At 46.0% G+C, this 17731-nt stretch overlaps 1 protein-coding gene across 1 annotated transcript in view; it reads right to left on the bottom strand.

Moving 5' to 3' along the window:
* Positions 1-17731, bottom strand: part of LOC119461479 (relaxin receptor 2-like) — a 222061-nt gene that overhangs the window by 70348 nt on the left and 133982 nt on the right. Inside the window, 2 exon segments of the mRNA XM_037722807.2 lie at positions 7701-7772; positions 12467-12538. Coding sequence (XP_037578735.1) covers positions 7701-7772; positions 12467-12538 — 144 coding nt within the window.

Here is a 17731-nt window from a genome sequence, read left to right as displayed (position 1 = left end):
CTATTGCGCCTTTGTTAATATTATTATTATTATTATTATTATTATTATTATTATTATTATTATTATTATTATTATTATTATTTTCGTTTTATATGCATATTCTTCTTTTTAAGAATCTTGTTTTTATTATTTGCTTTGTTTTATGGTATTCCCCTGCGGTTTTCTTTTTTTTTGCATGCGTACTCCAGCACTTATACCTCTTGGTTGTTGTTTATGGTATTCCCCTGCGGTTTTCTTTTTTTTTTTGTATGCGTACTCCAGCACTTATACCTCTTGGTTGTTCCTGGGCACGATAAATAAACGATCGAATATTATTATTATTATTATTATTATTATTATTATTATTATTATTATTATTATTATTATTATTATTATTCATGCAAACATATACACAAGCACCTCACAGAGTGGAACAAAAAGACAAGAACATGAAACAAACAAGAAACAAATTAAAAAGGCACACTACAACACACCAAATTACATGCGCAGTACGAGTACTACAGGCGTGACTCTTGTTTCGTTGTTATAAAGAATTTCAGCACAACTTGGGCAGCCCCGAATCAAGTAAAGCACTACGTGTTGAAAATAATATATCAGTGAGCGCAGTTTGATAAAGAGGTAGTTGCTAGAACTTGCTCAGTAGCCCGGAGACGAACACACACAAAAAAGTAACACATCAATTTTTTTTTTTTTTTGCGGCGAAATGTGGTAAAGCGCATTACTGACATTCTTGAGGGGCAGGTGATGCTCGCGCATGTGAAGTAGATCACTGCGTCACGTGACCGCTACACAAGACTCTAATTAGAAGAGTGGATTTCACAATGCGAGGGACCTGTAAGAGTTCGTTTCGCTTGATCGCCGCACTGACGCGAGTTCAGCTTTGGTACCGAAATAAGAAGGCTGCGACACTGCATGAAATAGAAACAGCGGTTGATTCCCAATTTATGCAGAGTTCAAGCTAAAAAAAAGGTAGTACGAAAGCTACGCGCAAAGCTGCTACTGTTGGGGCCTATACAGGAGAGAACAGCGGATGTCTCGCCCATAGTTCACGACTAACACGCAGTAAAATCCCAAACATTGCCTGGCTTAGTCATAATTGTGCCCATAAATTGACATTACACGCGCTGTATGTCTCTCCACCTTTGTTCGTAGACTGGGAGAAAGTTTGCAGACCGCAGTGCAGCTATGCATGTCGGAAGCACGAAGTGATGGAATACCGGACAACGACATAGATAAAGCACTCGTCTTTGTCTCGTCATTCCGCGTTCCTTTACTTCGAGCTATCATTCTCCACAGTAAAACATCACCTACCAACTATCTCAATCCGCCGCCCTTCTAAGCGGAGGTACATTTTTCGTTTTTCTGTAGGAAGCGATGGTAAGGGAAATTGGCCATTGCATTTCTGTACAATATAGTTCAATTTGTCCAATTTCTACGCTTTTCAAGCTATACATTAATATAGTTACTCTCGCATTGAGAATAACGTCTCTGCGCACGTAGATGAAAACAAGAATGTTGCCATATTATTAATCTGCACGAGACTTCGTAAGAATATCTTTGCATTCCAGCCTCCTACTGATCTTCTGCTTTCCGAGCTGGCATTGGGAAGCCAACTGGCGACCCTGGACCAGGCCCGGCGAGCCGCCGCGGCCAGTGGGGCTCCATAAGAGGGCTCCACCCGAGAATAACCACACCGACCAATCTTCGTGCAATAAAGTTTATTCATTCATTAATTCATTCATTCTTCTATGTGATTTCACGTTTGCAGCAAGATTGCCTTGTCCTTTGTGGGGTCTCCGGCAGCCACAAGTGCGGCTTTCCATGCCAGGAGTTGGTAAGAAGTCCGACTTGTGAACTCGTGCCCTGAGTTAAGCCGCTCTACATCTTCAGCATGATGCCTACTCCAATCGAGTTCACATTTGTACAGATGGCTCCAGCTCTACTGGTGCGGTATAGTTATTCCGTCGACGTCAGACTCCAGGAAGGTCAATATCAGCCACGTCATGACATCGACAGGGTCCACGGCCCTTGCCGCCATCAGTAGTGCAGTGCTTTATGTGCATAAACTGTCACGAAATCACTGGGCTATATTCTGTGACTCAAATGCAGCCTTGCAATTATTCTTATCAACTCTGCGCCGCAGCCCGCATGCACAAATGGTAGCAGAGATACAATTACGCCACCATCAAGCGCTGGACCGAGGCCACAACATTGTAATTCAGTGGCTACCTGGTCACTGCAATATTAATGGCATTGAAAGTGCCGACAAAGCTGCCCGTGAGACACATGAAGAATGTGAAAGAACCTTGATACAGTTGTGGAGAACAGATACAGCACGACACCAATATTATGACTCAAAGAAAATAAAATACACCAGAGTTCACCAACCGGCGCCTATATGCCATGGATGCACATATGAGATTTACCTGGTTTACTTTTACCTGGTTTTAACCGACTGGAAGAAACGTTACTGTGCCGCCTGCGAATAAGAGCTTCTTTCAAGAACGCCTGCTCATTCCTAATTCGAGTGGCGGACAATGCCAATTGCAGCACATGTGGTGCTGAAGAAATGACCAAACATCTCCTTTGTGACTGCCCTACATACGGAGATGAGAGGAGTGCCCTTCGGATAGCTTTGGGGCACTTAGACGACACGCCTTTCACAGAGGAGAAGTTCTTGGGCCCGTGGCCTAGTGCGTATGCTATGTGCAAGGCCACTAAGGCTCTACTGCCTTTCTTGAAATGAACCAGCCTGTATGACTGCCCGTGGCTGACTCAGCGATGAACGCTTGTGTGTGTAACAGCGCAAAGTATGAACTTCTCTCCACCTTCTCTTTAAATCTCCTGTCCCCGAACCCCAGTGCAGGGTAGCTTACTGGGTTCAGCCTGGTTAACCTCCCTACCCTTCACTTATGCCTTCTCTCTCTTGGGCACTTGAAATCATCGCTTCAGTGCTGAATGCCACTGCATGAGTACACTTAGATTTAAAGTCTTTATTTAAATTTATTTGTGCCACAGTTCCAACCAACCTATTACTTTTTGGTTGATTCGTATTTCCTAGTTTTCGGCACCTCTCATTGACACAATATTGCAAGTGTAATGGCGCTGACAACTTAAACTTTACTCGGAAATGCAGCAGTGAATGCCGTAGCGCGAATACTTTGGATTGCTGGTTGCGTCAATCCCAACCGTAATTTTGACTCTTAGGCTCGTCGACAGCCACAAGGGAGAGCCGTACAGAATCTCGCCATCTGTTTCTCCTCCTATACAGGCACGTATTGGTACGTCCAAATATAGAAAAAAATGTGGAGACAAGTAGTTAGTGTCGTGTCCTGCCCCATCCTGTGTGCGCCTCGCTCTTGTCTTGTGTCTGTCTAACGCTAGTTAACAGCGTCTCAATCCTGAAACAGGCACTGAGGCCAAAATTTTTTTAAAGGCATGGAGGCCAACTAGAGAAGCATCTAGATGGCCACAATACACCACGGGGAGAGACATGAAGATGCGGTGGAGAGAGATGAAAAGAAGATTTCGTTGGCGTATGCGCACACAAGAACTTAGTCAAAGGCCATCATAAAGGCAACTCAATCTCTTAAAATATAGCAGAAAAAGGAACAAACAATAACGACTGCCGATGCTCGCGAACCAATTAATGGTGAGGTCAATGTTCCAACATCTTCTTTGTAGAAGAGGTCAGTCGTTCAATTGGGCTAATGTGGCTTGGATTCCGCTCTGTGCACCGAAACTGGGGCCGGATTCACAAGAACTTTCTTGCGCTAAAACTGTTCGCAGAAGCAGGTCTCAGCCAATAGTGGTGTTGGACATATCATTAGCGAAGGCGACTGGAGAATGGCCAGCCGCACTTACGAATGAAAAGCTTCGTGAATTTCGGCCCCTGACCACAGTCACACAACAGGTGATCGACGGGTTCGTGCCACTTGTGCTAGTCAGTGTCAATCGTTCTGATAAAGGCGTAACCGCTGCTCCGAGCCGCAGTTTACACACGAGAGCTGCAGCGCGTCGAGGGAGCCCGCGTGGAGGTCGGAGAGTATAGCGAAGGTGTTATGGTGCACTTTGGCACATTCTTCTTCGCGTCAAGCTCGGGCCATTTCACTCCACTAGATAACAAGTCAGCATGGCCACAAAGTTGTCTGGTGGCGTCCATCCTCGAGGGTGGGAAAATAATACAGAGGTACTCTTCGTATCGCATTTCTTGTGACCTAAATAGAAGTAATTAAGATAGAAGTGGTCAGGATGATGAAGGGCTTAAAGCGATCAACGGCGATCGTAAAAGGCATGTCACTGGATAGGCCCCTGACCCTGACAAAGAAGGGCCCTAGGCTCTGACGTGAGGGCCTAGGCTCAAAACTTCGGCTTCAGCGATATTCATTACTCTAGCGCTGTTGGCCATTTCAGCGGCCTGCTCTGCGTGATCGATGCCAGGTAAACTACAGAGGGTAAACAGTCAATAAGAATATTTCTGAGCCCTTTTTTGTGTGTCCACGTGGCAACGAAGCTTCACGATTTCAACTACCAATCTCTCTTGATTGCCACATAAAAGAGCTGTAGACAATGTAAGGGTGGTTTTGAGTGGCAAAGTAAGCCGAATTGCTTCAGAAAATTGATACCCAAACGAAAATGCAACGATTACATGGGACCACCGGAAAAAATACGTGCTTTCATAGGGCATGATTGTGATGTGTGGTGCGCGACGGTGATATTTGTGGTGTGCGACAAGGTGCGGTGCATTTCAAACAAGAAGCATGACGACAAGGAGAGCGCGCGCCGCTCTACCGCGCCGCGCCGAAAACGACGACGCCGAAGAGCGGCCAGCGCGTGAACACGTGGCACAAGAAAAAAAAATAAAAAAAGCCAATCCAATCACAAAAGAACACGGAGCCTCGAGCAGCCAATGAGAAATCGACGAATCGACCAGAGCAGCAGAAAAAGGAGCCGCGCTGGCAGTAGGAGGAGGAGTTCCAGAAGCGGCACCAGGACACGGTCGGCCACCGGATCGGGAGTTGAAGACGGCCGTCGGGTTCCGGACCCGAGCCACCAGGACTTCACCCGGCCGGGGCCTCCTGCCAACCCATTCCTGGGCGCCGCCACTCCATCCGTTCGAGAACTGCTGCCCGAGGCCGGCAAGCGTCTGCGCCCGTGGGCAGAACAGCTGTCGGGCTACGGGCCCGAGCTCCACGACCAGCTGCCCGGCCAGAACGCCACCGCCCTCAACCCCTGCTGCCAAGCCGCCTGCCTTCCCGGGCATCGCCACCCTGCCCGATAGTCAACTGCTGCTGCCCGAGGCCGGTGAGCGTCTGCGTCCGTGGGCAGAACGTGAGCTGACGGGCTACGAGCCCGAGTGCCACGATCAGCTGCCCGACCAGAACGTCACCACCGTCGGTCCGTGCTGCCGAGCTGCCTGTCTTCTTCCTCTGAGCCAGAGCTGCCACGCTCTGGTAGCCGGTCCGATACAGCGACCTTTGGTGAGACCAACAACGCTTCTCTCGTCGTCTCCGCTTCGCCGCATCGAGACTGTAGTGCATACGCACACCCGCAGCCTGCCCGAACTTGCCTCATAACATTAGCGTTCCAGCTACGTGTTTTCATGTATCTTGTGTGTTTGTTTTTATGGGTTAATTTTCGTTTCTAAATACAGCCCGGCTTCCGCAGATCGCTTCTATATATCACAGGTAAAGAAAAAAAAAAACGTATGGCATCTACTGGGTGATCATATTTAAGTTCTATAGAATTTTCAAGAATCGCTTGTGGCAGATAGCTTAATTATTCTCCTTGAGCTGGATTATTCGAAGAGGCCGACATTCCTAGTACGACAAATCGAAACACATACTCAACTAATTACCAAGAAAATTACTAATTACGTTCATCACAAATTTATGGCGCATATTGCACTTTACGAATTGTAGCCGGTGAGCTTGCAAGACGTATCCACTTGAAATGAATTTCCAGGATGACATCTGTTTCGAGATAATATTTCCCAAAGTGTGGAACGAAATACATGGGCGTTCTAGTTACTTTAGTGCTTCAATGCATAAAAGAGCGTTTTGTTAAAAAAGTAAGTGGAACAGCAGTGCATTTCTGCGGCACGTTTAATGGCGCATATCTCCAAACTGGCGTCATTCTGGAAATTCATTGCGAGTGGATACACCTTGCAAAATCACCGGCTACAATTCGAAAGTTGTAATATGTGCAGTAAAGTAAATAGTTCCAAAGATAATTAGTGGAATTTTGTTACTTAGTTGAATGTGTTTTTATTTATCGTGCTAGAAGCGTGCGCCTCACGGAATACTACAGCTCAAGGACTAGAATTATGTTATCTGCAACAGGCTATTTTTAAATTTTCATAGAACTTAAAGAAGATCACCCTGTTTATAAAAAGGGCATGACATGTCAAAGCTACGTTAGGTGCAATAAAGGAGATGGAGGTTTTGAGCACGCAGTTTCTTTCTGCAAGGAGCGTTACCTGAAGCGCGCTTCAAACGCGTATGTACATACATTTATGCGTATAAGCATGCTCGAAGCTTTTTTTTTTTCATTTCACCCGCATATTAATGCGGTATGGAATCAAGTAATTCAACTCGCAAATTCCTCCTAAATAGCATAATGCCAAGCTAAAGAGACACTCCACGGTGAGGGTTTAAATCAGTCAGTCGATCAAACAGCGTGGTACTCGTGTTAATTAACAAATAGTTGATATGTCGATGCAAAATATTGTTGCAAGGCAAGGTAGAGAGAGAAACAATATGCACCAACACTCCAAGGACCCAGTAAACGTTCTTAGGAAATGTCCAATATTTACTATCTCTTCTATATATCATAGATGCAGGATAAGATTATGTAAATAATATCTGAAATCAACATAAAAAGTTCCCATAGCAGCTGAAATGTGACTATTGTGTACCAGAAGCCGGCCCGTTTCAAGTAAAGCAAGGCATGCGCGAGAAATTTTAAAATATCAGATATTGTTTACATCTCGGTAGAGCTGTAGGTAAAGCTACGCTTATACAAACGCACGTTAAGTTATGGCTGCGATGAAGTGTGAAGTGGAAAATCAAAATAAAGAAGATTAGATGGCATTTGATTATCTAAATAATTTTTTGTTTGTGTGGAATGTTTTTTTTTCCTGCTCCTACTGCCGCACTCAATTCCTTGTCACTGTTTTACTTTAATCTTCGTGACCTATCAGCTTGCCTTTTTTTTGGCCTGTTTTTTTTTTCCTTGTTTCAATTTTCCATTCTTACGCTTCTGTCTCTTCCTTCCAAAGGAGTACGTAGGAGTTGGGCTCCTTTCGGTGGCAGCCTCCTTTTCCTCTTATTTCGCTCTCGGTCCATTGTACATATGTGTTCAAACAGGAGAATCAATCAATCTATCAATCAATCAAATGTTTATTATAGTGCCCAGGAACAGGTACGTAGCTTTCAAACTGGTGCACTTAAAAAGTATGATGTGCGACAAAATCTACGAATAAGACCAATGTAGAAGACAGAACAATGCGAAATAATAACAATAATAATAATAATAATAATAATAATAATAATAATAATAATAATAATAATAATAATAATAATAAATAATAATAATACGGAGAATTCAGAAAACTTCCCCAAAGCCCTTTCAGCTGTCTTCAAATGATGACAGCGCACTTTGCGCCAACAAAGATTTCTAATATGCGAAAACGTACTTACAGTGTTTCCAGCGCTGTTAGGCCATGAAACGCATCCGCAGCGATTGATTCAATTGGGTTGTGTGACAGGTGCCTGTAACGACAAAAGACATCCAGCTAGGCTCTGCATCCTTCCAGCAAAAGTTTCTGAGGGGCTTCAGTCACGTCCCTTCATACTTTAGAAGGACAAAACTCCCGCATCGAATCTTACAGTTAAGGAATTCGCCCCGCTAACTGTCAGCATGTCGTGTTGTCTGCTCGCATTTCAGAACTCGCACCAGCTTTGCTGGTGTCACCCGCTCTAGAAAAGCGACTTTCAATTCGTTTGTCTGCAGCCAAGCAGATTACTCTTGCTTGAAGAACATGCCGAGGCACACTGCAAAACTGAGGCATTTGCCGTAACCAAGGCCTAACAATGAGAGGGTGACCCGAGCAGAGTAAATATAACTTTTACTACCTGTTCGCTTTGGGCGCATTCAGATGGTTTGTTTGCCCCTGGCCTCGGTAAACACTCAAAAAAGGTGGAGGGTGAACGCTACCTGCGCAAGCAGCAGTCTGCATTGACAGTTTCGTAATTCTAACAGTACCATTTACATCAGCCGATTTATATGGCGATCTTCATAAAGTATAGAGAGGCGCACGTGGTATACCACCTGCCCATGCTTGACAGGCTTTCCAACCACATCGCAGCCCTCGAACGTTGTGAGGTTCGCGGCCGATCTTTCCACCGTACCCGTACCCGTACCCATACATATCCGAACCCATACCCACCGGAATTTTGAGGTTGGAGTTCCTGAAGGGGCGTCACGAATGCACATTAAGCCATGCCCTAACTTTTTTTGAGCTGAGGTGCTATGCAAGATGCGCCGAGTTTCTCGTTCGCACGAGTTTCACCCAGTTTGCTCGATGGCCAATGAATGAACGGAGTTAAAAGCAACGTGCAAAAACAGCAGGCAAAAAGAAATGTCGAGATAATGCCGCGTATGACAACATGAGTGCACCCTGCACGGCACAGTGCTTCCGCGTTTCAAACACAGAAGACAGCGCAACAAAACGCGCCAGCACAGCGCCTTGTTATCAACGTATTATCGCAATTTAGCAATACTGTGGCTGTCGCGCTGTTTATCTGCATACTTGCGGTGAGCCGCTTGCCACGCCTTTCTCGGGCATGTCCTTGACGTGCCCGAGAAATCTTCGAGCATTATCTTTCTATACTCCGTCGAATGCGAACAGGGCACATGCGGTGCTTTCTTGCACCTACACTTTCCCTCAATCGAATACATTAAAATACAACGAATAAAATAACGAACATTTTATTTCCGAAAATATCGGTTCTTTGTTTTGAATGCTATCAATTTGTGATGACAAACGGAGATCAAGCGAATGATTAAATTTTGCACCTTTTGCCGCAAGTGGCGACAGTGCGGCAAAAGCTGACAAGCGGATACATTCTAGAGGGTCGGACGCACGAGGGAGTTCATACGGTGAGCAGCCGCCAGGGGCGCTGCAGTGCTATTCTCTATAAAGTCAGTCAGCACAATGATTTGTAGACTCCCTGTCGAATAGGGGAATGGCAACGCAGTGCCGCGGCTAGCCTGTTCACCGCAGGCGCTTCACGGAGGCTATTAAAGCCGCCACTTTACCAACTAATAACGACACTCTAGCCATAGAGACGGGAGCAACGGCTGTCGCTGCAAAATGGCTGTACGGTATTCTAGGATCCGTAGTTACGCAGCACAGTGAAAATGTACCAGTTTATCTGCGTGCGCGAAGCCTGCGCGATGCATTGCGAAGAAGAGCTTAAAGCCCCTCAAACTTGGTAAACTAGCGCCACGCTTGAAGAATGCCGCCTCCTCCCCGCGTGCCCTGGTGGACGCTGCCGCCGTGTCGCTATTGGCCTAATGGCATTACGTGGGCCTTCGCGCTGGCTTCGTTTCTTTACAGTCGCGCTCCACCGCCATTTTCGCTTGAGAAGCGTCTACCGACTGGCGAGGAGTGCCTGTTCGCGCCGTTGCTCTTCCGTGTTTTGGTTTGCGAACGCCTTGAACTAAGTTTCACGGCAAGTGCGACGTCGCTTCACGGCATTTTCCATCACATTTCACAACAAGTTCTTGCGACAAGCTCAAGCTAAGCGCCACACTCGAGCACCGTTTGCGCGGCGAGGAATGGCGCGTCCATAAAGACAGCTCACTGCACAGACGCAAGCGTGCGATGCGCACAGGACGCGTACGCGACGCGCTGCACACAAATCGCGCGGAATGTTCTTAGCCACGCAGGAGCGGATACTAAGCTTCTAAGAAGCGGTGCCGGTTCTCACTAGCACGCTCACGCGCGCATCGCTCTCGGCGAATGTGTAGGTCTGCCCTGCTGCTCCCAAAGATTCGGACTGTTGCTTGGTATCGGCTGTGCACTATAGCATGGTCTTTTGTTTTCAGAGAGAGCCGGGAATATATATTTCACTGGTGGGAAACAAACATCGCCGTGCGTATCTTTGGTAACATTTACTGTAACAATATTTCTTCATTTTCACAACAGCCCTCTTATAAGAGACGTAAATTTTTAATTGCTAGTATAGTGTGTACTACTATTTAGTGCGTAGTTATGTATAGTGTGTGTCAGATTCTTAATTTGCATAATCTCATATTTTGTCTACATTCCCTTCTCCACACGTTACACATGCAGCAAATTCCCGGGTGCTAACGTGTCGTTCGTCAAGAACAGTTTGGCGTCGTTTCTTGCAAGAGACATCCATTGATGTGCAGCTGATTCGCCAGGAATCTCGCATCTCTGTTGCCACTCTGCGTCAAGTGGGATTTTTAACTATTTTTTATGCTGCCCTGTGGTGTATGCTGTGACGCTGTGAAGGCTTACTTTCATGCGCGATGTGAAGGCTTACTTTCGATTTGCTCTGCCTTTTAGTTGTAAAGCATTGGCTACCAAGTGGAGGTAGTTCCTTTTTCTTGTGAGAATGTTTATCAGCCTAACCAAGTGGTACATGCGTACTTGAAATAGCAGCGCAGACGAGGATGATGAAATAAGTAGGAACACATACAAGCACCGACTCAACTAGAAGTTTATTCTTGAAGACAAGTTTTAAACACATTAGAACTTGACAAAGATAAGAAACCATGTATGCGTGGATTTTGTGATAAAACAAAATTGTGTTTTCTTCTGTGAGGGGTAGAACGAACAATTGTTTCATCTCAAAGACCTGAACACAAGAAAAATTATGGAAGCCTTATTTATTGATTGCAAAGAAGACAAAAGCATAAGTAAGCTACCTGTTGCTCTTAGTGGGAAAGAATTGGTATTTTAAAAAGAGCTTTCCTTGTTAGGTGGTATCAACTATAGGACAAATCTTTCACTTTTTTTTGTTTCTTTTTTACCTGCATATTGATTCTGCAAAACATGTCTTTCGTTTCTTTTTTTTTTACGCACCGGGCTGTGTCTGCCGCGCATGCACGGCTATTTCTTTGTCAAGTTGGCCAGTGTGCTTAATATCTTTGTCGTCACGAATAGACTTCTAGTCGTGTCAATAAGTTGAGTCAGCGTTAGTGTGTGTTCCTACCTTATTTCACCATTCTCATCTTTGTTTAAGCTGTTTGTAAAGTATGTACGTACACCAAATTACGAAAGCATTCGTAAAATTGACATGCATGAAGTTATTTGCACTAGTTGTTTCTGCAAAAATGGTATAGCTTCTCATCTTGTTGGTTAACGTTGTTGTACAGTTTTTGTAATATATAGCTTGGAAAGACGTTTTCTGTCAGATTAAATATGAAAGTATCTTGCTTTCGATAGAATTTTTTTTCAACATGAGTACTGCAGCTCCCTCCGTCTTTCAGTTACTGTTTTCTTGCAACTTTTATCTATTTATTTTATGCAGCGAAATGCGGGTGGTATTTCATATATTTATGTGCGCAAGTGTGGTAAATGGTGTTTTGTATGTGCATTTATTTGCGTTTTTCACTAGCTCTCCAATCTGGCTGTCCAGTTATTGGAACTTTTCCCATGCTTTATAATGAGTAGTTCTGGGCTGTTTGATGACGCAGGTGTAGGTGACCATTTATTTCACAATTGGGAATTGCGTTAGCTGTGTGTCACTCCAGTTGTCTGTGCTAAGTAAGTATTTTATGTCATTTTATTAGGTCATTGAAAGTATTAGCCTTGCATTAGCTTTTTATTGACCGAGGTGCCACTTAGTTGCTGCGTAGGGTGAAAAAGGCTCAAACAAATGCTTTCATTAGCTTTGTGCAAGTCCAGAAAAAATTCACTGATGAGCTCACTAAATTCAGGAAATGCCACCACTAAACTCTTCCGTACCCAAAAATAACACAAGAAATTAAATACTGTGCAGTTCTTGACTTATGCCGGGGAGGTAAGCTGCTTTTAGAGCACAAATGTTTTAGAAGTTTACCTCTGAAAAACACGATTCAAGTGTTTTGTATATATATACAGGAAGTCATTCGTTTCCAGTCTACTTGTTATTTTGCCTACTCACAGGCAGCCGTAAATCCTTCTGTGAGTGTTTACTGGGCATGTGAAACATTTTACTGTAAGGTATCCAGTGGTGTTTATTTTTGTATTTACACGTGCAAGCCAAGAGTTCATGTGTTCAAAGTTAGTTACAAGGGTATGCTTAAGGTCTGCCTTTGAGTTACTTTGAAGAAGTGCTGAGTTTGGTGCAGCCCTTATGGGACGAAACACGGCCCGTAATGAAGTAAACATGCTTCCGAGACTAGCAACAATATCGAAGGTAACAAAAAGCATGCGTGAAAGAAGTCTCACAGGTGTCGCAGGTTCTTGTTGCTCACGAAGGTGTCCGCTGCGATGCGACGAATCTTGTTACCTTGGAGGTACCTGCCGAATAAAACGCACTGCATTACTTCCGCGAAAGTACAGCGAAGCTCCGAAAAGAGCAAATTTATTGCTTGGCTAATGCATTTCTTGCTTCAACAATTTCGCGGTATTCTTACGGTCTGGGTAATGTCGATTACCTTCATTAAAGAGTTCGAGCTGAAGCGTGCTCGCTTCTGTTCCGGCTCCCGGAGCAGTACTTCGCCAGCCGCAACAGCAATAACCAACGTCTTGCAACAGCGAAACAAGATTTAATGATACAACTTCAAATTAGCACATGTTTCCCAATAAGTTCAAAACAATAGCTAAAGCACAGATGCAGATATCCAACACCACGGCGTGGCACACGCCTCGTGCACACGCGCTTGCTGTGCAGGCCCGCAGCAGACTCTCTGGTGATCGTAAGTTCCGGCGACTTATAAACATTGGCGACACAAGAACCAAGGCGTGCAAAGCATTGCCCGACCAGTTAGTCATTGTGCTAGGTGAAGCGTCATGTAACGGTAGTTGCTTATCGACTGTTGTGGCGAACAATCAACGGCATCTTGACCATTCACACAGGACAAATGGAACAGAAAGCTGCCCCTCTGTATTAAGGTTGTGCAATTTCTTTCCCCTCAAAAGTACACTCCCACATGCCAAAAAAAAGAAGAAAAAGAAGAAGAAAAAATGAAAAAAGCGAGAAACCGAGCTCGTAGTTTAAAATTTCTCACAATTCTAAAATTACCCCTTGCTATGCAGTCAGTTTTGAGACACGTTTGGTAAAATGAGGTGTATAAACAATATCAACGGCTTCGATGGTTCTCGTTTCTAGTGCTAAACGATCAGGATCGAAATTCTATAATGTCATTGGATAGCGTCGTTCGTTCATGGATATGCACAGCAAAGGTAAGTATAAAACACACTTTATCAGTCCAGTTATTCGATAAATGCATTTTTTATTGCTGTAGTATATTCACATCACAGATAGGACGTGCATAAGGCAGGCAGTCCTACCGCCAAAACCCTGATGACGGGAATCTCCTAATGGTGCTCACCTAATTAAATTTCATTTGGTTTAACGACCGAATCTGCACAGTGAGAGATGTCATAGTAAAAATTCTCGAATAATTTGGTCCACTTCTGCTTCCTTACCACGCACTAAAATCTGCGCAAGTAAAGAAGTGTTTTTGCATTCCTCCCCCATGGGAAGGTGGCTGCCGGGAATCGAGCTCGCGCCCAGTCCCGGAATACCAAACCTTCTAACACCCCGAAGGGCGTAAATCAGTTTGTCACCAGGTGACCAAAACCCTTAGGGTGTTAAATACAGGCACCCTTATTTGATCACCACCCTTAAGGAAGGGTTTTTGGCTCAAGTAGGAGAGAAAAGAAAGAAAAATGGCCCCCTCAGTTCGCCATACATTCCACTGTTTACCAGTTGTTAATTAGCCTTACTACTTAAACGGATTCAACAGGCGAACAAGACATTCGTAACCAGGTTACGGAAAAAATAGACAGAGGTTGATTTGAACGCGGGAGCTCCACGTGGAAAACAGACACTATTCACGGAGCTACACAGGAGACCCGTTGCAGCTATTTAAATATTTGTATCTATATCCATAAATTGTGCAAAAACACAAACGACTCAGTTTCGGGAAAAACAGTGGATGAGGTAACACATTGATTGATTGAGTGATTGATTGGTTGATTGATTGATATTGTTTTTTGGCGCAAGGGCCAGAAATGACCAAAGAGCGCCATGACACTTGGTGATGAGTGGCAATGATAATAGTTGAATATGGTGGAAATCAAGTCATTGTATATTGGCCCAAATTATTCGGCGTATCTGTTAAAATAATGTCAATGAAAAGGTAGTCCTACGCTAAAGTACGTTATGAAGAATTAGATACTAAAACGTGTTAATTGTAGCAGCACCTAGTGCCTCTGCAGAGCCCTTCAGCGCAAGGGCTGCGACGCATGCGCTCTGCAAGTGACGGCATTGCTGCTACACCCTTTAAGGAGAGGCTGTGCTACAAATAGCCTGGTCAAATGATTTCTTTGGTATTCGTTTCCGCTAAGAAAGGTAACACATTGAATCGCCGAAAATGCGTTTATTACGCTTAGAACCTAAAACCATGTTAGATGCAAGGACAGTTCCCCCGGCAGCGAATGCGCTACTAGGTGTGCGAACACATTTTGTATAGGGTGCAAATTTTAGATTGTGTTTCGATTTGCTCGCCCACACCCTTAATTTGGGCTGTATTTAGTAAAACGGTTGTGTAAATACGTGTACATAAAGGTGTAAGGATAAAAAAAAACTTTTACCATCCTTAGAGAGTTATAGTATTTTTATATATTTAATTGGGTATTTTATTACATACAGTTATTGGGATTGACCTGCGATGGTCATTGTGTGCTGAGCAGGTAGTACGGGCCATAGAGAAAGAAATTCAACAAGAGCGGACACTCCCATAGTGCCCAGCGGCCGAATTTACTGTAGCGAACCAACCGGCTGATGTTAAAACTGAACCACGTTTTCGGTTTAGGTTTTGGGCGTGTACGCGTTACGTCGGCTGGGCCGATCGGCTCGCCTCTTTTTTTTAACAGCGGAACTGTTTAAGCCGACCGTCAGTCCGTAGCGCGTTAACAAAAAACTGGCCTAGCGAAGACGTCACTGCGCGTTGCCTAGCAACCACCTCGCGGAGCGGCGTGTGCTTTGCCTCCTCTCCATGCCGTGCACATGTTGCCTTGACATGAGACGTTACTGAGAGGGGAGGAGAGCATGCGAGCGGCCAGCGCTATGCTCAGGAGAGAGAAAGAGAAAATTAGAGCACGTGCGAGAGAGAGAAAGGAATTGTAGCAGCACCAACAAGGCAACGCACAGAGATGCTGCCGACGCCGTCCGCGTTTTCCCGCGTTCGCGCCGAATGCGCGCGGTGTCCGTGACTGCAGCCGGCACCTGTGGCGGTGGCTCGGCAGGTTTCGTCCAGCCACGCCCTGGCAAGTGTTGATGTGCAGCTTGGCCGTGACGTCACCGGGAAGATAAAGCTCGGAGCCACCGCGGCAGCGGCAAAGCTCTCGTTGACTCTGTGGCGAGTACATGTACAGTTTACATGGAACGACCAAAGAAGATCCGGACACCCGAAGAAGTAGCTGCTCATCTTGAAGTGCGTCGCGTGGCCAAGCGAGAATATGCGCATCGGTGGCGAGCCGATTCGGAATACCGTGCCCAGCAGCACTTAGCATTTCCTAGCAAAACTTAGCGAAGCCTACTAAAACCTGGAAGAAGCTAGGTCGATCACCTAGGTCGTTTAGAAGCGATGCTAAGCAAAACAAACCACAACACACAGGCAGGGCCGCAAAGCGGAACGACAGGCTACCAGCCCGCCATCTCCAGTCCTCCGCACTCAAGAACCACCACGTCCTCCTCGCTCCCCGGTGCTGTCTCGGCAGCAGCAGGCCAGTCAAGTGTAGTCACCCTCGAAAGCATTTATGCTACGATGCAACAGATGCTTTACCAGATGGGCGAATTAAACAATAAGGTCAAGGAGAACACACTAAGCAGTGAAGACCTTGAAAGTAGAATACGCAAGGTGGAGTTTGGCTCGCGCAAGCGGGTTGACGACGAAAGCAACAACACACGCATCAAGGCGTACAGGCGCATAAACAATACGGGTGACTTCAGCGACGCCGACAACTGCGACGGCGGCGGCATGAACGTCAGCAATGGCTAACACCACACGCAGCGCGCACGAACACCTCGAGATCTGACAGTAGAATTGTCGCTCTTTCAACAAGAAGGCAAGTTCGCTCCAGCTCTTCATCCAAAATCACCCATACCCCCCCGACGTCATCTGCCTTCAAGAGGTCGGGAACCAGACCATCAAGCTACGGGGTTACTACGTAATTAAACACGTGGGATCACCAAAGGTTGCGGTTTTAGTTCACAAAACGGTGACGGCCGTGGGACAACATTATCAACATCATGATATTAATCACGTGCTAGTAGAAGTCCTCCCGCAGAAGAGGGGTAGACGTAGCACTTTCATTTTGAATTTGTACAGTCCGCCAAGGGCTCAAAAGGACGACTTCCGCAACATCATTCACGACAGCGCGAGAGCCGCTGGCTGCAACCAGCTGGTAGTGGTGGGAGATATGAACGCTAGACACACGGCTTGGGGCTACCAACAAGACACGCAGAAGGGGAGGTCGCTCATCGATGCGGTTGACAAAACGGGCCTCGAATTGATAACCAACCTCCTCCAACCAACCCGAGTAGGTAACAGTGTTAGTCGAGACACGTTTCCGGACCTGTCATTTGTCAAAAACGTAAGGGAGTACTCATGGACGCACCTGGGCGAAACACTGGGCAGCGATCACTACATCCTCAGCATCTCGGTGTCCACCCCGAAACTCAAGAGAACAATTGGAGAAATTAGGCTCACGGACTGGGAGGCGTACAGGCAGTACTCCCCACCCGAAAGCGGTATAACGGACATAGCGGAATGGATACAGCACCTCAGAGACGCCCACATCCAAACCACCAAAACCATCCAGCGCACGGTCGAGACGCACGAAGTAGACCGCCGGCTCTTACACCTGTGGGAAGCCCGTGAGGGTCTCCTCAAACTGGTGGAAGCGACAGCGGTTAAACCGGAAACTCCGTCTACGAATCGCGCATATAACAGAATAATCCAGGGATTACGCGATTGAGCTGACGCAGAAAAATTGGGTCCAGTTTTGCACCTCGATCAAGGGTACCCTGAGCACGGCGAAGACGTGGGCCATCCTGCGTTGCCTGATCGAGCCCGACAAGGCCAAATCGACAACCAGTCGGACGCTTCAAGAAATTGCTCACAAATTCCCCGGGAATGACCAGGATCTGATTGACACCCTAAAAAGCAGATACCTGGGTAGCGACCCCATACGACCCTGCCTCATAAAATACGAAGGGGAACCTAAGACCAGAACTGGACGCTCCGATCACGGAGGAAGAGGTGTATGCCGCGGCACGAGCCTCACAGCGCAACACTGCTCCCGGGGCCGACAAAATCACCAATGCCATGATTAGAAACCTGAGCCCGAAGCACATCCTGGACTTGACCGAATACCTAAACGAGGAACTCTGGAGCAAGGGCCACGTACCGAAGGAGTGGAAACACGCGGAAGTCGTGACCATTCCCAAACCAGGCAAGAAGCCCGCGATCGACGCCCTAC

The sequence above is a fragment of the Dermacentor silvarum genome, chromosome 8 (genome assembly GCF_013339745.2).
Source record: "Dermacentor silvarum isolate Dsil-2018 chromosome 8, BIME_Dsil_1.4, whole genome shotgun sequence".
In the NCBI taxonomy this organism is placed as follows: Eukaryota; Metazoa; Arthropoda; class Arachnida; order Ixodida; family Ixodidae; genus Dermacentor; species Dermacentor silvarum.
The sequence above is the reverse complement of the archived record's forward strand: the minus strand, read 5'-3'. Positions and strand labels throughout refer to the sequence as shown.